Source organism: Ostrea edulis, chromosome 6 (genome assembly GCF_947568905.1).
Source record: "Ostrea edulis chromosome 6, xbOstEdul1.1, whole genome shotgun sequence".
In the NCBI taxonomy this organism is placed as follows: Eukaryota; Metazoa; Mollusca; class Bivalvia; order Ostreida; family Ostreidae; genus Ostrea; species Ostrea edulis.
This window is the reverse complement of record NC_079169.1, coordinates 51,806,981-51,827,398: the sequence shown is the minus strand read 5'-3', so window position 1 is coordinate 51,827,398 and position 20,418 is coordinate 51,806,981. Positions and strand designations below refer to the sequence as shown.

Sequence of the window (20,418 nt, the reverse complement as noted above, 5' to 3'; positions counted from 1 at the left end):
TAGTTATATTCCCCATGACCTTGACATTTAGTTATATTCTCCGTCACTTTGACAATCAGTTATATTCCCCATGACCTTGATGATCAGTTGTTTACAGTGACCTTGATGTTTAGTTATATTTCCCGTGACCTTGACATTTAGTTCTGTGACCTTTAATTATATTCGCCATGACCTTGATGTTTAGTTATGTTCCCTGTGACTTTGAAATTTAGTTATATTCCCCTTGACCTCGACATCTATAGTTAGATTCCCCTTGACATTGACCTATGGAAGTGTGTTTTATGTGTAGTTTGCCACCCATTTCCTAATTCTCCAACTCATAGATACTACAGACAGACCTCACCACCATTCAGTGAATGTGGCCAATTCCTGTAATCTGAATTGTTCAAAGTTCACTTTGACTTCTAATTCTGAGATATTGTTTGTATATTTGGCACGTACAGTTCTCAAACTTCTCCATGTAAAAGACAATATCAAGTTCTATATCATTTATTATTTACATACTACCGTTTCATCAAATTTTGATCATATAAAATTTCGTGGATTAGTGATATTTTCCAAAAATGATTTTGTTGATATGGAATTTCATGGAAAGTCACTCTAATTCTTCCTTCACAAGCAAAATTTTACTTTATTGATTACCTCGAAAATTGGTGCCCGATGAAATAAGATGAAACCACAGTATATTTAAAAGTAAATATGACACACCATGATAGTGATAATACAGATGAGCTATTGACTTAAAACAATCAATATGTAGAGGAGAATGACTGTTTAATGGCATCTACAGTTGAACTTCAGTATCTCGAACACCGATATCTCAAATACCATGATATGTCGAAGTGATTTACAATTCTAAACCACTTATTCTTTCAGCATTTACCCTTGATATCTTGAATCGTTGGGTATCTCGAAGTATTTTCTTGGATCCATCAAGTTTGAGGTAATGAGGTTTGACTGTATCTATAAACAAGTAAAACTATAGTGGGATATAACTTTCCTCTTCATATCCCACTCTGATTTCAGCAACCCCCCCCCCTTTTGTTTTTCTTAGTTGATCTGGAGTGATTAAATATACAATGCAGATGAACATTTTTGCATTATGGTCGACCTACTTTTACAAGAGTTATGCCCTTTTGTATAGAATTGGGTTTTCAGCATTACAGTTGACCTACTTTTACAAGAGTTATGACCCTTTGTATAGCATTGGGTTTCCAGCATTACAGTCGACCTACTTTTACAAGAGTTATGACCCTTTGTATAGAATTGGGTTTCCAGCACTGGGGGCCTTGCTTGGATTTCTCAAAAAAACTGAAGTTTGAGTTTTCTTTTATTTGAGCAGTCAAAATTTGAGCAAAATCTCAGACTTAAGTCCAAGTTTCAACTTAAGTTTCATCTGAGAAATCCAGGCTTGGTTGCTTTAACAATACTCTTAGACTGTTATAATAAATCAATAAATATAACAAATAATGTTCATTTATCTATTATAAAATTTACACACAAAACAAATCCAGAAACTCCATCCTTCTCTCCTTCCATGAAAACTTGGAAATATCTACCTACAATGTTGTATGTAAAAGTATTAGTATATTTATCATTGGCTTTGTTATAATATACAAATTAAATCAAATACTAGGTTCTTACAATATACAACACAAAAACACACACTGGATTTCACAATCTCCATGCTAAAATATTAACATTTCCAATTTTTTTGCATTTCATATTTTCACAAATTGTAATGATGGCCATATTCCTCATGAATGCATTGCAATTGTAAACAATGCATGTATGAATCTTGATAAATATAGTATGTCTATTTTAATGGCTGGGAATATTCTGATAGAAATGAAAGTAATGTGTAAATATAAAAAATACATTTAATGTTTGAAAATGCATGGGGGTATGAACAGCAACATTTCACACCAGCATACTTTTCATGAAACGCTAACTCGCTTCCTGAAGTATGCCAGCATTAAACATTCATGCCTTCAGGTATTTTCCAAAATAAAAATTTATTTCTTAAATAACAGTTCTTACAATATAGCATATTTGATCAAATGATCCACGAATTCTGAAATTGCGGGAAAAAACAAACCTGTACTTTGTGTTCTCGGACCAGTTTTGGATGACGACAAAATCTTTTCAATGTCTTCAGTAGTTGTTTTTCTGTGTTGTATAAATACTGCTCTGAAAAACGTAAGAATCACTTAAAATATGTAAAATTTTCATAATCTTGAATTGGGAGATTTTTCATACAAATAAATGATTTTTAACAAATTTAATGTATCATAATAACATGATAAAATAAAATAAATGTATCACAATATTAAATGAAATAAATCATGATATCAAATAAATGTATCATATTATCAAAGGTGTTACAAAGTGCATCATCTGTTTGATAAAGTTGTAGACATTGCATGAAGTGCAAATAAATCTCCTCTCTCTCTCTCTCTCTCTCTCTCCCCCCCCCCCAATGCTAAAAAGGACAACCAGCGGTGTGTGGAGTTTCATTTCATCCCAGTCATTGCCCCCTCCCCCCCCTGTTCTAATTATAGAATGATGCGACATGAGAATCTTGGTTACCTCAGCACAGTGAGGAGCAGTTCACATACAGGAGAGCTGCAGCCAGAATCACAGAGTATTGGGTTTAAAATTACTGTACTTACTTGGGTATATTTCAGGATAGACCAGGCGATTTGGACACAATGGGTAGCACTGCATTTGCACAGCTTCCAGCCTGGTCAGAACATCAAAGTATGGTTAAAATATAGGAATGAATCAAAGGCTTCCTCCATTAACATTTAGATACAGAAAGGTATGAAAATACATGTAATCTATATTCTTAAGAAATTAATATTGTATGTAGCAAAAATACTTTCACTTCTCTGTATCAAAATTTCATTTCTACTATATAATATCCAAACTCAATGAATATACAGTTAAAGCTTACATGGAGACTCCGAAGAATTCATGTAAGGCTGTAGATACTGCAACATCAGCACTTTCTAGGACGCGAAGAAACTTCGACTTACTAGGTAGATACCCCCAATTTACGATGTGATTCTCCAGGAATGGCCGTGATGTCTCAAAGACTTCTGCACAACAAAATACCTCACTGTAATACCTACACTCTGGTGTCTCTAAATCTAATATTCATTTACTCTAAGCTTTTAGTATCTTGATATATTTGTAGCTGCAGAACTGTAGCTCTCTAAACAAATATTGGGACAGATCAGATCTACGGAGAGCTACAGTTCTACAGCTGAATATATTGTATGCACTCTAAACATGCTTCATTCTTGCCAATCTCATCACTGTGAACTTTTTAATAGTTATGTGGAATTGCATTTGGCCTAAGGAATTGAGTATTACTCATCTGAAAATCATAGGTCAATTGTAACATTTGATGCAAGCCTGATTGTTATATGTTGTTTCATCACCACACAATATATAATGTAAAACATGTTTACAGTGAACACACACATAATGAATTCTAGCTTACAGGGACTTTCATTCTCTGTAGTTTTAAGAAATAGTCTGAACTTACTGGGTACTATGACTTATGTTTATAAGGAATCAAAATTAATCATTCCCAGCAGTTTGCTGTATGCGGTTTTTACTGTAGCTACTAGAAATTAAACCTGCCTCCTTAAATTCAACTTGGTCTCTCATCTGAAGTGAGTCTATTAGTAATAGTACTACCATACCTAGATTGTCAGTAAATTGTACTATCGTACCTAGATTGACAGTAAATTGTACTGTCATACCTAGATAGTCAGTAAATTGTACTATCATACCAAGATTGTCTGTAAATTGTACTATCATACCTAGATTGTCTGTAAATTGTAATGTCATACCTAGATTGTCTGTAAATTGTACTAACATACCTAGATTGACAGTAAATTGTACTAACATACCTAGATTGTCTATAAATTGTACTAACATACCTAGATTGTCTGTAAATTGTACTATCATACCTAGATTGACAGTAAATTGTACTATCATACCTAGATTGACAGTAAATTGTACTATCATACCTAGATTGTCTGTAAATTGTAATGTCATACCTAGATTGTCTGTAAATTTTAATGTCATACCTAGATTGACAGTAAATTGTACTGTCATACCTAGATTGTCTGTAAATTGTACTATCATACCTAGATTGTCTGTAAATTGCTCTCCTAGGACAGATAGCTTGAATTGACATCCCTCTTTGTGCAAACTTTTTATGGTGTCAAAAAATAACTCGGGTCCTTTGTCATGTTCCCTGAAGTAAAGAGTTTGTTATTTTCACCTGTTTTATCTCAAAAAAATTTGAATAATTCTATTTATTCTTGCTTCATCAATATTTTTTTATAAACAGAAATTTTCCAAAACAGCAAATAAACACTTGACTTTCTTTGGAATAACACATCCTAGAGATTTAAAGGCAAAAATGCCAAGGACACATTATGCTGTCTTAACTCCTCCAGTAGCCTGACTTGCTTGTTCACACTAAATATATACAGTATTAAATATCATACTTTCTATCTGCTACTAATTGATCAAATACTTGTTTTGTTAAGCATACAAGTTTGATAAATTGAAAGGTAAAATGTTTGGAAACAAAGTACAAAATTGGTGCCTGACTTTACCATCTGTGAGCCCATACAATATGCAGTGGTGACTCTAACTGGTCAGGCAATTTGTGTCTTGGAACACTTCCTTGTCCCTCAGGGATGCTACGCTTTTGGTGTGGCACAGCAAATGGGTTTACCAAGTCTTGAATCTGATTTTCATTTTGCTTTGCTGCTAATTTTTCATTTTCTAAGGAACGAATCTGACTGGCTGGTACTCTCTCAGAATCTGTGCTGTGATTGGCTGTTAATCTCTGTCTTTCTGAGTGACTGTTCTGATTGGATAGCATTGATTGCGAGTCTGTGCTGTGATTGGCTGTTAATTTCTGTGTTTCTGAGTGACTGTTCTGGTTGGATAGTGTTGATTGTGAGTCTGTGCTGTGATTGGCTGTTAATTTCTGTGTTTCTGAGTGACTGTTCTGATTGGATAGTGTTGATTGTGAGTCTGTGCTGTGATTGGCTGTTAATTTCTGTGTTTCTGAGTGACTGTTCTGATTGGATAGTGTTGATTGTGAGTCTGTGCTGTGATTGGCTGTTAATCTCTGTGTTTCTGAGTTACTCTTTGGATTGGATAGTGTTGGTTGTGAGTCTTGATTAACCGGCAACACACCTGTTTCTGAAACATGAATTTATCATATTCAGTGAAGCAATGATATCTCAATTAAATTACATTCACTGACAAATAATGTCGAAGAATAAATTTTTAACACTAAGTACTTTATCTTTCCCCCAATTTTTTTTCTTTGTGAAATGCTGTTTCCCTGTCATACATTTCATTCCTATGTTCCTCTTAGAAGACTTAGATTCATTACATAATATACTTAGATCCCTATCACCCCTGATATTTGTCTTTATATATAAAGTAAGGGGGATTTTATCCCCAAAGTGCTGAAGGTTGAATATCCCACACACATAAACAAGACATTGCAATCTACAACCACCCTGGACCTTCAGTAAAAAATTTCACTAAGTCTGAGATATTAATCAAATTGACTGCTCATATAAAAGAAAATGCAAATTTAATTTGATCCCCCCCCCCCCTCCGGAGACATCCAAGCCAGGGCATTAGATACGACACATGTACATAGTAACTTCATTCTCCTCAGTTTTACTATGACAGTAGTACATGTATATATAAGAGGCCCATGGGCCACATCATTCAACTGAGTCACCTTGGCTCATATTTAAAGATTTTTCCTACATATTCGCATGTAAAACTTTGATCCCTATTGTGGCCCCAACCTACTCCCGGGGGCCATGATTTTTACAAAATTGAATCTGCACTATGTCATGCAGCTTTCATGTAAATTTTTCTGGCCAGTGATTTTTCAGAAGAAGATTATTAATGATTTTCCCTACATATTTGTATGTAAAATTTTGACCCCCTACTGTGGCCCCATCTTACCCCCAGGGGTCATGGTTTTTACTAACTTCAATCTGCACTATGTCAGGAAGCTTTTGTGCAAATGTAAACTTCTTTAGCCCAATGGTTCTTAAGGAGAAAATTTTTAAAGATTTTCTTCTATCTATTAGTTATGTAAAACTTTGATCCCATATTGTGGCCCCATCCTAACCCCAGGGGTCATGAGTTTAACAAACTTAAATTTGCACTATGTCAGCAAGCTTTCATGGAAATCTCAGCTTTTCTGGCTCAGTGGTTTTTGAGAAGTAGATTTTTCAAGATTTTCCCTATATATTTGTATGTAAAACTTTAATCCCCTATTGTCGCCTCATCTTACCCCCAGGGGCCATGATTTGAGCAAACTTGAATCTGCACTATGTCAGGAAGCTTTCATGTAAATGTCCACTTTCCTGGCCCAGTAGTTTTTGAGAAGAAGATTTTTAAAGATTTTCCCTATATATTTGTATGTAAAACTTTAATCCCCTATTGTGGTCCCATCCTACCCCCGGGGGCCATAATTTGAACAAACTTGAATCTGCACTATGTCAGGAAGCTTTCATGTGAATTTCAGCTCTTCTGGCTCAGTGGTTCTTGAGAAGAAGATTTTTAAATGACCCAACCCTATTTTTGCATTTTTGTGATCATCTCCCCTTTGAAGGGGGCATGGTCCTTCATTAACTTGAAAGCCCTTCATCCAAGGATGATTTTGGCCAAGTTTGCTTATAATTGGCCCAGTGGTTCTGGTGAAGAAGTCGAAAATGTAAAAAAGTTTACAGATGGACAACAGGCAATCAGAAAAACTCACTTGAGCTTTTAGCTCAGGTGAGCTAAAAATACTATATAGTATAAAATTTATCTACAAAAACTGCTGAAGTCATACTCATTTACAAAACATCAATCTGACGAATAGACAGAAGGGTCATTTCATAGTGTATGAGGTCAGTTAACACATGGCATAAAAAGTCAGATGACTTGACAGACTTCTGCATGGGTCAGGTAAACAATAAACAATATGACAAGTACATGTATCTAAAATTGTGTCATTCTAAATTTATTTTTGCTTATTTTTAACTAATTACATTTCAAATCCCAACATTATAGATACCCTCACTTGCAATCGGGCCATTTGCACTGCAGTGGTGAACTTTAAATATTTAATGATCAACTTAGCTCTCATAGTGCCAACAAAAAAAATACATGAAAAGCCACAAAAATACATATTTTAAAAAGTTGTGCAATATACGCAAAAATACAAAAAATACATGTAAAGTCACATGCTGTTTTTGTCCTCTTCATCGACGCCTACAAAACTGGCTAACCAATGTGCCATTCTCCTCAATGCCCCCGAGATTAGAACATAACGAAGTGTGTGGGTTGTCCTCCTTGACAATTCGTGTAGATGTACCTGTATTACCTCTGCAATTTTTTAATCACTCCAAACAAAACATCAGGTTTTAAAAAAAATTACAAGTGCTCAATCATTTATTCGACTATGATGTCATCATGTTATAGAAGTTTTCCATGGATACTCTCTAATAAAAATTTTATGGTCACTTACTAAAAGTCTGCTGTAAAAGATGTTAAAGTACTAAAACCACATAAAAACTACATAAAACTACTTAGACGCATTTAGAATTACCATGATTTCAAAATGGCTTAAACAACAAGTCCTTTCTGCCTTTGATTTCATGGACTGCTCAGACAAGCCACATAGCATGAACTGGCTTCAGGACGAAGAGTTATAGAGATACGGAAGACACATTGTTGTCAGTTTTGTCAGTGTCATCTTCTCCTGACCACTTCCAAGAAAGAAATCAGCGTACCAAACTTGGAATTCCTTTTTCAATAAACCCTTACTTTCTTTGTTCACAAGTTTATGTGAATACTATAGAAGCATGTTGTAATTGATTATATATTAGAAATATTTGTTCAAATATACATGTTTCAATTTTTAGATCCATCCCATAAACTCATTGGTCATGTGGTCAGGTTTAAAGGCCTTGTATTTAATATTCATTGGTTCTTGTGACAGTTCTATTCAGGTGATTTTACCTGACATCTTGAGAGAATAAGTTGTCAAAGACCTAGCACAGATATCTTAGACCCGAGTACAGGCTGAACCGTTCTGGAACATCCAGTTGATATACAATTCACTGGGCTTTGTCCCATAGAGAGGGTTCATTGAGTGCATATATAGCACATTTTATACTAGTTAATAAATGGATGAACCCTTGTGCCAAATTTAACAGAGACAAGTATATTCCTATGCCTCTGCTGAGGATTGAACCTGGGACCTCAGGCACAACAATCCAGTACTCTACCAATTGAGCTAAAGGGTTAACCCACTCGTCAGAGTTAGTAGGAAGGCCATGTATCTAACACTACAGTATTGTTCCCCTCCAGAGAGAGGCTACGTGACTCTCCTGGAGTGCCAGCACCTGTGGGGCAAAGTTCTGGGGGCAATCACTCTCATCCATCAGAGAGTACCTGGGTCCCACAGTCAGCGCCAAATGTAACAGAGTAACATATATGTCTCAGCTGTCAAAGAACCTGGGACCTCTGGCACGACAGTCCAGCGCTCTATACCAATCAGAACCTGGGACCTCTGGCACGACAGTCCAGCGCTCTATACCAATCAGAACCCGGGACCTCTGGCACGACAGTCCAGCGCTCTATACCAATCAGAACCCGGGACCTCTGGCACGACAGTCCAGCGCTCTATACCAATCAGAACCCGGGACCTCTGGCACGACAGTCCAGCGCTCTATACCAATCAGAACCCGGGACCTCTGGCACGACAGTCCAGCGCTCTATACCAATCAGAACCCGGGACCTCTGGCACGACAGTCCAGCGCTCTATACCAATCAGAACCCGGGACCTCTGGCACGACAGTCCAGTGCTCTACCAATCAAGCAAAAGGGTTAAACCACTGACCAGAGCTAGTAGGAAGGCTATGTATTTTAACACTACTACATTACTAGTACCCGATCTAGAAATCAATCAGAAGCTATCAAGCATAGGCATGAATGACCATGAAGAAAAAAACCTGTGGATTGAACCACAAAATCTGTGCCAAATGTATCTCTGGTGCGCTGAAATTAATTTGCACAATGTCTTGGTACTTGCGTTTGCGCTAAAATACCTAAGTTCCATACACATATGAACAGTATGTAAAGGGCAAAAAATAGCCAAAAAATTCATGTATGGCATGAAAATAAAATTGGTTCCTGTCCACAACTACAATTAACTAGGACATCATTTTCTAATTGATAAGAACTTTATAGATATAGATGATAGAACACATAGTTTAGATTTTGTAGTCGCTTAGTTATCGTGACGAGTCCTAGTGGCGTGTTTTAATTTGATTTGACCAGTCCTCGTGGCGTGTTTTAATTTGATGTGACCAGTCCTCGTGGCGTGTTTTAATTTGATGTGACCAGTCCTCGTGGCGTGTTTTAATTTGATGTGACCAGTCCTCGTGGCGTGTTTTAATTTGATGTGACCAGTCCTCGTGGCGTGTTTTAATTTGATGTGACCAGTCCTCGTGGCGTGTTTTAATTTGATGTGACCAGTCCTCGTGGCGTGTTTTAATTTGATGTGACCAGTCCTCGTGACGTGTTTTAATTTGATGTGACCAGTCCTCGTGGCGTGTTTTAATTTGATGTGACCAGTCCTCGTGGTGTGTTTTAATTTGATGTGACCAGTCCTCGTGGTGTGTTTTAATTTGATATGACCAGTCCTCGTGGTGTGTTTTAATTTGATGAGATGATTCCTCGTGACGTGTTTTAATTTGATGTGACCAGTCCTCGTGGTGTGTTTTAATTTGATGTGACCAGTCCTCGTGGTGTGTTTTAATTTGATGTGACCAGTCCTCGTGGTGTGTTTTAATTTGATGTGACCAGTCCTCGTGGTGTGTTTTAATTTGATGTGACCAGTCCTCGTGGTGTGTTTTAATTTGATGTGACCAGTCTTTGTGGCGTGTTTTAATTTGATATGACCAGTCCTCGTGGTGTGTTTTAATTTGATGTGACCAGTCCTCGTGGCGTGTTTTAATTTGATGTGACCAGTCCTCGTGGCGTGTTTTAATATGATGTGACCAGTCCTCGTGACGTGTTTTAATTTGATGAGATGATTCCTAGTGGCGTGTTTTAATTTGATGAATCACAGGCATTTTACGAGGTTTAACCTTCATTGCATGATCGGAAAGTCCCTTTCTGTGTTGGATATTTCACAACAGATTGAGTCAAAAATATAATTTATTGATGTGTTTTGACCAAATTTTCTGATGAAATATCTTATAAATGCAAATTGCCATTCTCCTCTCATAAAATTTCTATATTTGTTCTTATGAAGAAAGGTTTTAAAATCTGGTTCAACATTATTTTTTGGTTGTATAGTTTAAAAGTACAATCAACAGAGGTAATAAATATCAGTAAAACTACAGGAAGAGGATTTTGGCTTCAAGAGATGTTTAAATTATGTAGTCAATAAGCTTAATAAATCATCCACGTGATTTATAAGGTTATAAATTTCCACAGTAAGCATGGCCTTGATTTTGAGTACACATCCAAAGAATAATAAAAAAAATAATAAGTATAGATTATTACTATACAATAGGTGCATTCAGAGTAAACCCAATGGTACCATCACTAATTTATCAATGGTAAAATTTGAGTTGTTGGTACCATTGGATCCTTGTGTACTCTGAACAAGTTTGGGTTACAAATTGTGAGATTCAACAATGGTACCATTCGTATACCACTAGCTGATCAGTTACAAGGAAATGTCAAACAAAGATATATTCATATATGTATAATTTTGCAGCAGGAAGATGCATTTAGAAATATGTTTTTCAGTACTGTTAATTCCTTTCTCCTGCAGAATATTTTTTCCATTTCACTAGCAAAGAGTTTTTGGTCCATAAATGGGGTGTGAAGTGGACCGAAAACCACTGGCTAGCAAAGATGTATTTTCTCTTGTAAAACATGAGTAGATCATCGGACGAAATGGTTAGAGTGAGTGATTACTATACCATCATATACACTTGATGTTTCTAAAACCCATTTTTGTCTGTCCAGGGACATGTTTGAAGCAACATGTCTGAAATTGTCTTCAATTGATATCTATGAAGATTTAAGTGGGAAAGCTGTGATACAAACTCTGTTGCTTTCAGTATGTACACGATGCCCGCCATTTTTGATTACCGGTATGTCATAAATAAAATTTCCAACGCTAACAGAGTTCTGGGTTGTCTGCAGAAATGTTAAACATCTGTAAATTTTATTGGCAAACATTGGTACCACTGTCGTACCAATGGACTGGTAAAAAAATCTGCTGATGGTAACTTTTGTCAACCAACATTAGACATTAGTACTCTGAACGCACCCAATGAAAAATTGTTTTGCAGTGTATACATGTACAATATGTTAATCACATACAATATCATTATATGTTCTCATAATACACAATGTGTTTTTATGGTACACAATGTGATTTCATGACACACAATGTGCTTTTATGGTATACAATGTATTTTATGGGACAGGTATACAATGTGTTTTATGGTATGCAAATATGTTTTCAAGGTTCTCAAGATATACAAAGTGTTTTTATGGTAATGCATTTAAAATGTTTTCATGGTATACAATATTTTTTCATGGTACACTATGCATTTATTTGATACACAATGTGTTTCTATGGTCTCCAAAGTTTTTATTTTTTCTCTGGGTTCAGTGAATATTGTTCTTCTAAGGTTGCTAAAGCATTGTATTGCCCTAAAAAATGGTCAATAATTGTATATTATCCTAGTAGATATAAATATATATTCTGGTCAACAACTGTATATTATCCTGGGATATAAATATGTATTCTGAGTATAGATCAGTAGGTTGTAATAGGGTCCAGTATGGGTTACATCAATCAAAATCACAGAAAGCAATGACGGAGGATAAAGTCCGAGGTCAATGTTACTTCTTTCTGGGGTCCCATTACATAATTACACTTTTCCAATGAGTGGAGGAAGAAGCTAAGCAGACTGAAAAGGTGTGACACACAAAAAGGCAACATTTCCAGCCAAACTCACCTGACATATGGTGCCAACAAATTCACCTGACATATAACTTACAACATGAAATGGACTCGGTAACTAGCTCTGGCAGGGTTTACAAGTCTCTATATTTTAGAACAATTAAACTATCACTTAGACCAGTTATCAAACATGTTTGAAAACAAATAAACATAGAGACTTGAGCAAGTTTATAATTCTACATCTATAACTCTTGACACATGAAGGATATGTAAAATCATGGTCAGAACAAAAAGGATTTGATGAAAACTTGCATCTTACGAAATCTCATCAAAATGTTTATCTCTAACCATTATTTCCCTGCATACCCTGACACATGTAAGTTATCAATTATCAAAAAATTCTTGTCACCTTGTTCATATGTAGCTCTGAACAAGTGCTAGATTTAAAAGCTGCATATTACACCGAGATAACTTATTTCATATTGTAAGTAGTCAAAGGGAGACTAATCTTATATTTCATAATGGATTAAACTGGGTCCCCAAGTCTAAGCATTTTGGCATTGCTTAACCTCCAGAACCTCAAAATGTTGTGACTGGGTAAAACATGGCCTCACCTTCTACAGGGAAGTAGATAACCTGACACTTTGGTCGGATCTGATTGGCCAGATTTTTTGGTCGATAGTCTGGAAGGATGTGCAGGAATTGGTCTATTGAAGACAGAAATGATTCCATGTTGTAATGTGAGTTGAAAATAACTCTGTCTGCGACTAAACTGAAAAAAAAATTCCAAACACCAATCAGAGATATAATCCCAATACATGATTGTATCTCACAGAAAAATTATACAGTAATGAACGTCTGCACAGTCCTGCAAAAGAAGTAAAAAACATTAGGGGGGAGAAAACCTTTAGTCTGTATATTTACTGAAGTAAAGAAAGGATGGAAACTTTCTACAACTTTCACAGTAATCTAGTTGTCTTTTATTTTGCTTTTATAATTTCATCACATGCAAAGTGTTTTTAATTTCACGGACAAGGTTTCATGGTATATTCAGGCTTTCAAGTGACATTTTGCAAAAAATAAGGGCCATTTTTTGGACAAAATTATGAAAATATAAGGGCCTTTTTTAGGATTTTTAAGGGCTTTTTTGACAAAAATAAGGGTTAAATTTACAAATCAATAGTCTAAGAAAAAATGTTTTACTCACCATTTGCAAGAGCAATAATACAAAAACTAATTACCCACTCAGAAGATCATACCAGTAGTCATCAACAGCCATATTCAGCATTCAGCACAAATCATGATATACTACAGTAATTCAGGTGGACTCCCATGGCTCACAATCAATGCTGAATATAGCTGATAACCATCAAGATGTCTTCTGAGATGTACATTTAATCAACATATTAATTTTCTGAAAGTTTACTAAGACTAAATTTAATAAATTCCAACACTTACTTTATGTCAAATTTATTTAAACTTTCAAAATTTGAAAATGTAGAAATTTCAACAAAAAATTAGGGCTTTTTTAGGATTCTAAAGCTCAAATAAGGAAAATAAGGGCTGTTGTAGAAAATAAGGGCCCGCTTGAAAGCCTGCATATTGAAACAAATAATCACATGTGTACTTGTGAACAACAAGACCAATTCTCGTAAATGGATTCTCATCTTTGAAAATCTTCTGTTTTGTTTAAGATTCTACAACTAAAAGTCACTACTGGGAGTCTTGACATGCTCAGTGTCCCATTACATACAGACTTAATCTGCATGAACGGAGTCATCAAAACATTCTAAACAAAATATCTCACCTGGACAGTATTTGGTTATATCCATGCTGAACATCTCTTTCTTTCTTATCTCTCACTGGGTAGATAAGTTGATTTTCATGAAAATAAATAATTTTCTTAAGTGGAGCCAAGTCCTGACGAAGAGCTATTAGCTCAGCTAAATTTAGAACACTGCTGCAGAAAAGAACCCTGTAAATTTCAACAATGAAGGTACCTTATTACTACATTATTCTTAAAAGTCTAGGCATGAAAATGTAAGGAAATCTGTAGATCTTCACCAAGATCTATCTATGATTAAGTAACCTAACTTAGATTTGGAAATTAAGAATCTCATCTCATCTTAAGATGAAATACATTTTTTGATAACATGTGAAAAATATGACAATGAAAGAAAATAAACATTTAAATTTATTGGCAAAAAATATCCAAAATTTTCTGTTTTAGATAATGAACAAAAACTATTTTGGCTACTCAACTCAGAAGATAAAGAAATTCTTGATCTTGAAGGCAGATTATTAATAACAGATCTGTGCTCAGTATTTGTGATTGGATTTGTAAGTAAGATTTTGCATTTGCCAGGAAGATTTTCTTTTACACTATTTTTACATTAAAAAATGAGGAACATGTAACTACATGTAACCTTATCAAAAACATATGAATATATCACTGAGATTGTATCTTTCTGCATTAAAAATTTTAAATGAATATGAATAACAAAATAAATAATTGTCAATAGAATATGCAAAAATTCCACATGAAGAAATTTCTTATCTCATAAATTAGTCTTTCCATTACTAATTTTTAATCATGTGGGCGATAATTTCACATACATGTACTTTCTTGTTATTTCCATCTAAAAGGAATCCTCACATCATTCAAGAAATTTGACATGTTCAAACTTCCATTCTATTTGTGAAGCGATTCCCAATCTTTGTGTACTTTTGTTTCAATCTACATATATATGACATTTGTGTTCAGTCATTTCAGCCAACATGAGAGCAAGAGAAACACATTATAAAGATTACAACGGACACACATGTACGTAGATGTACTTCCTTTCATAGATGATTGATTGTACATTCTTTAATGTCCCGCTCCAGAAATTTTCCCTCATATGGAGATGTCACCATTGCCGGTGAAGGGCTGCAAACTTTAGGCTTACGGCCTCTGAGCAGGGAAGGATCTTTATATGCCACACCTGCTGTGACACAGAGCCTCTGTCAGTTTTTGTGGTTTCATCTGAAGGACCGCCCCATTTAGTCACCTCTTATGACAAGCAAGGGGTACTGAGGATCTATTCTAACACAGATCCCCACAGGACTGCTTTTGTAGATGGACCGAAGGAATTTCCAAACACCTGCAAGCAAGTGGTCTTAGATCACCCTCTTTTGCGGGGTTTTGCTATTTTTAAACCACTTCACCTTGGTTACGATCACAGAAATGTTTTACACCTCGCTTTTTTCAGTGATTGCATGGTCACAAGGAAACGGATAGTAACACGAAACTGTAATTGCTATAATGCAAACAGACAGATTTCTGTATTTTCTGTGTATGAAAACGTGAGATGTATTTTGGACTTGAAATCCATACAAAATACGGCAAAATTATGAAAGTTGTAATGTCTGTAATAATAACATGATATGGTAATATGTATGACATATTGTAATAGAATTATGTGTGCTTGAATATACCTTGTCACTATAATTATTGATTAATAGAGGGCGAAGCCCTCTCACGGCCCAAAGGGCCGTGAGAGTGGAGCTCTCCCTATAGGTAACACGTATATACATGTTTAAAAGGAAAATATAGGAAAATAATGAAAAATTAAACCATACCTATGGAACTTGAAAAGTTTGGTACCAATGGCGTTGATTCGAATATTAGCGCGTGGACATGTATTCCTCCATTTTGAATCTCGTCTACCCTAGTTCACATCGTTCTGAGATGTTACACATAAAATCCGTAAAAGCATGTAAATCTTATTTTCTTAATCATATATAATCACTCCACGATTAACGCCATGTTTTTTGTTGTGGTTCAAACGCTTTGTTTGTAAATTTGCTAAATAACGACGCTGAATATGACGTCACAATATACTGTTTACATCAATTGCGTTATATTTCCCGCGTTCAATATATAGGTGGATCAAATGTCCAAAAATTAGGATGCTTTGATACAGCTCCGTCCGCGTGCTAACTTCGGGTTGTTTTTGTCCTGTTTTGGATATAGATACTAATGTCAAAACTTTTTTGCTTCGCCCTCAAACACGGTCACGCCGTAAAACATATTATGTATATTCTATTGATTGGCATCTCTTCTCTTCATTGTTGTAATTATCTCATGTTTGTCCATTTTGCACTATAAATTAGAAATAAATTTTTCTGTAACGCATGTAATGAGTCCCTTGTACTTTAACTAGATTTCCCAATAACAAGAAAAATCCCAATAGGTGGGTTGTTTACCAGTTTGGGTTGGAGGCAAACTATATCGGGGTAGGTACCTGTAGTTTTTGGAGACGGGAATGCTTTGGGCCAAGTGAAGGGCAGCGACTCGGGATCGCCAATGCCATTTTTTGGCTGACATGGTTACTAAGTGACAGTCTGGGACTGTCCTGTAAATCAAGTCTATAAGCTGTTTGTGTGAACCACCATAGAATGGTTCTATCAAGAGGTTCATTGGACTGCTGCTGCTCATACTTCTTCCTCCAAATCATGCAGGAAAAGTAATATATGAAATAAACACAAAACCGGTTGAGTAACTAATATTTTCCCGGAAATCTACAGTTATTGCCCCTCTAAGGTCGGCTTCCCATTGTTTCACATGTTGTGATTATGTGAGTCGACTGAAATTTGGAGAATTCTTCTGTTCTTGACATAATCACACGGTGCAAAATTTATTGTCACCGAAAATTCAAATATAAGTTCAGTTCACAATTCCAATATATACAATAAATACAGAAAATGCCCTTCTTACACAAATTTAGAAAAACCAAAGGTTTTGTAACAATTTGAAAGAAGTTCTAAAGATAAAAAAACAAAAAACTAAACCAAACAAAAAGCTCTCTATTCTAAAGACCACATGATTAAGAATCTGTAAAGTATAGTGACCTATATTTCTAATTTAGATCCAATAAAACATCAGATACATCGGTTACATTTAATCATTACACAAAGACATCTTCATTTATCCGATTGTGCGCGTTAGTCACAATACGCCGTCACGCCAACAAGGAACGCGCCAAATAAAAAATCACGGGCACCTGAAGTATAGATCTTACCTGATCAAGAAATAACTCACGGCGGGTGTGACTGGTCAGCTGGAGATGCTTACTCCTTCTCGGCACCTGATCCTACCTCTGGTATATCCAAGGGTCCCGGGTCGGTTTTATACTAACCCTTATCTTAAAGGACCTTAAGGAGTTATGAGATTGATCACTGTTCGTTAAAGCAATACTAGCAGTCATTTTGGTGTCGAAAATGTTTGTTTCCAAATTGTGATTTACTATTTCAATGACGAAAAAAAATAAGGTTCATAAACTTTTGTTATTATTTTTGTGTTAGCAAACCTATCCTAAGAAGCAAAATTACATTATTGTCTTCCCGTACCAATGCTACATATTCAATAGAACCGAAATCTTTATTTTGAGAACATCTTAATCTTAGCTTTAATTTCATCAATGACTGTGGTTAAAGTTACATACAAAACCATCATAATAGCACATTTTAAAAAGCAAAGTAATTTTTTTTTTCAGATTTAGAGCTAAAATTACCTTAACTTAATTCACCTTTCATAATGTACATACCCCCCCCCCCCCCTTAATTCATCTTCTCTAGCCAAGGGTGATGCTCCACGGTGTTTCTCACAATACCGTGGAACGTCATCCTTGGCTATACATGTACATCGAAGATGCCCCCCCCCTTTTTTTTTTTTTTTTTTTTTTTTTTTTTTTTACAGGGGTAGCACAAAACGGTAGCACAAAAGCCCGGGCCTACACATAATTTTCACACACAAAATTAAATCGTCTATGTCTAAAAAGCATAATTAAGTCGTCTATGCTTATCTCCACACTTTCTGGTTAGGGTCACCTTTGTATACTATTACCATTCACCATTACAGTCAAGGGATTGATTAGTTTTCCACAGCAGCGAAGAGAAGATTAGTAGCTTAAATTTTCAATGAATAACTTTGTTAATTAATAGGCTAAAGATTGCCCCCCCCCCCTCCCCGCTGTCCCCCAAAAAATCTTTATATTTGTTTAAAACTTGTGAGAAAGAGTTTAACAAATTGTCAGAAAGTAATATATCTGTCCTTGAAAGGGGCATGGACACGATTTGAGCTAAAAATTGTTAAATATTTTTCCATTTTTAATGTTAACAATGCTCTACTGAGGTATTTCTATTTGTCAACAAAAATTTGAATGTCATTTGTCGAGGTACATATAGGAGATACGGAGCTTTCTTTGCTATGTCCAATTATTGTTCGTGCACGCAGCAGGGTTAAGGTGTCCCGAGTAAAGTTAAAATAATCATCATAAAATGTACCTCGGTGCACTTCATACTATATGACGTCACAATATAAAAGTACGTCACGACGTACAGGTCTTTATATACCCATCAACGTATCGTTCGTTGATACTGTGTATTTCACAGCGTGTGATCCGGTTTTCCGGATCACCACACTGTGGTTTTCTGATTCCGTATCAGTATCCTCTGAAACTGATGCCGTCACAATGACGTCACAATGCATCAACGCAACGTTTTTTTCTTAAAATATTGGCCGCATCACAAACAAAATTGCACACAAAACATAATTTCACTGTATGTCTGTATTTTTGATAATTTGGATTACATTTAGTATCATATAAATGTGGATTTAAAATGCATAGGGGGTATATAATAAATTTATCATTACTACAGTAACTTGATCCGAAGAGTTGGATCACGTCTCGTTGACAGGCGCGGATCATCAGATCACACGAGACGCGAAGCGTCGAGTTTGATCTGATGATCCGCGCCTGTCAACGAGACGTGATCCAACTCTTCGGATCAAGTTACTGTAGTAATGATAAATTTATTATATATACCCCCTTCTGCATTTTAAATCCATATTTATAAGATGATAAATGTAATCCAAATGATCAAAAACACAGACATACCATGAAATTATGTTTTGTGTACGTAGTTTTGTTTTGTGACGCGGTCAATATTTTCCACAAATAACGTTGCGTTGATGCATTGTGACGTCATTGTGACGGCATCAGTTTCAGAGGATACTGATACGGAATCAGAAAACCACAGTGTGGTGATCCGGAAAACCGGATCACACGCTGTGAAATCCACAGTATCAACGAACGATACATTGATGGGTATATAATAAATAGTTGTATCGCGGGGAAAATGTCATAATATTTTCTCGCTATTTATTGCCGTTATCTAGTGTTCAAACTGTATGTGTTTTAATCTGTTTGTCAGTTGATCCCCCCCCCCCCCTAAATTTCTTCAATAATATATAAGTCTCATATATTTATATATAATATGTGAACGAAAGACTGTAAAGTAATCTTTACACCACTTTGTGACCTTGATATCACCCCCGATGTGTATTGTCATTTAGAATAAAGAAAACCAACGCATGTACATATCGACTCGTTACAGGTGAAAGATGACGATATTTTATTTCGACCTAGGCATATTCAGAAAGGTAACTAGTTGCAGATTTAGGATTTTGATACGGAAGGTACAATATTTTGCCTCGTTTAGATACGATTTGGATGTGAATGTGGAAAATGCCCAACATTTGAGTTGAGATTATGGAAATTGCTATATTTGAGAGGATATTGTACCGATCCGTATCACTCTTTAAATTTACCATATTAATGTCGACATATCAAGCCCAAGCTGCAAATGATTTGAGTGCATCTTTCACCAGGAACGAGGTGATAAACAACTAAAAGTCTAGCGGATAAAAATAGCTCTACGTCACTTGTGTGACGACGTAATAGGTAAGCAAAGGATTTCCCCACGTGATACGATGTTTGTTAATGTATTGACAAACGATTTTTACTAAAAATATGCGACGCTTGAAAGAATTTTACTTTTATTTGAATATGCTGTTATTACTTGTTATTTTACCCGGGACACCTTAACCCCGCTGTGCATATTCAAAATTTTCTGTATCCTAGCTTGTATTGCTTTTGTAACAGGAAGGGAGAAAATGCAACGGACCACACCGGGATTCGTACCCCGTGGCCGGGCCCCGTGAATCTCTAGTAAGGTGCTCTACCAACTGAGCTAACTCAGTAACTGGCCACTGGCGATCGAACCCGGCAGACATTTCCACCTGTTAGTTCCAGGGGCTGGTCTACGTACGGCACCAAATGTAACAAGAAGGAAGAAAATGCAACTGAGCTATATCTGGCCACCGGCAATCGAATCCGCTTCAAGACCGCTACACTTAAATATTCATTGACTAGGCTAAACTTTGAATCAGGGGATTAAAATGTTCCCTCAAGTCTTTTTTTATGGCATTTAAAAATGCTTAAATCCGTTATCAGTGGAATGGGACCTTGCCTCTTGCCACT

At 35.9% G+C, this 20,418-nt stretch overlaps 1 protein-coding gene across 5 annotated transcripts; it reads right to left on the bottom strand.

Moving 5' to 3' along the window:
• Positions 1-475: 475 nt before the first annotated feature.
• LOC125647528 (glycosyltransferase-like domain-containing protein 1) lies at positions 476-16,572 on the bottom strand. 5 transcript variants are annotated; one of them, XM_056139873.1, is made up of 10 exons: positions 16,339-16,572; positions 13,860-14,027; positions 12,667-12,824; positions 4,641-5,238; positions 4,164-4,273; positions 2,957-3,101; positions 2,673-2,743; positions 2,099-2,190; positions 1,502-1,559; positions 476-963 (listed from the first exon to the last, which is right to left on the bottom strand). In XM_056139873.1, exons 1-10 carry the CDS (start codon positions 16,530-16,532, stop codon positions 848-850), a joined length of 1,710 nt encoding a protein of 569 aa, XP_055995848.1. In that variant the 5' UTR covers positions 16,533-16,572; the 3' UTR covers positions 476-847. The 5 variants fall into 5 exon arrangements, with proteins under 5 accessions (XP_055995848.1, XP_055995850.1, XP_055995849.1 ...); XM_056139875.1 differs by having other exon boundaries at positions 13,860-15,195; positions 16,339-16,475; XM_056139874.1 differs by having other exon boundaries at positions 13,860-15,351; positions 16,339-16,474.
• Between the last annotated feature and the right edge of the window lie 3,846 nt (positions 16,573-20,418).

Excerpts from the sequence above, each read along its gene's own strand:
- LOC125647528 (XM_056139873.1), bottom strand. The coding sequence starts at position 16,532 with ATGAGCAGCAGCAGTCCAATGAACCTCTTGATAGAACCATTCTATGGT. Across the intron at positions 2,744-2,956 it reads GAATTCTTCGGAGTCTCCAT|GCTGGAAGCTGTGCAAATGC; the intron begins GTAAGCTTTAAC and ends TGTTCTGACCAG. Across the intron at positions 1,560-2,098 it reads TCCGAGAACACAAAGTACAG|GTAGATATTTCCAAGTTTTC; the intron begins GTTTGTTTTTTC and ends ACAACATTGTAG.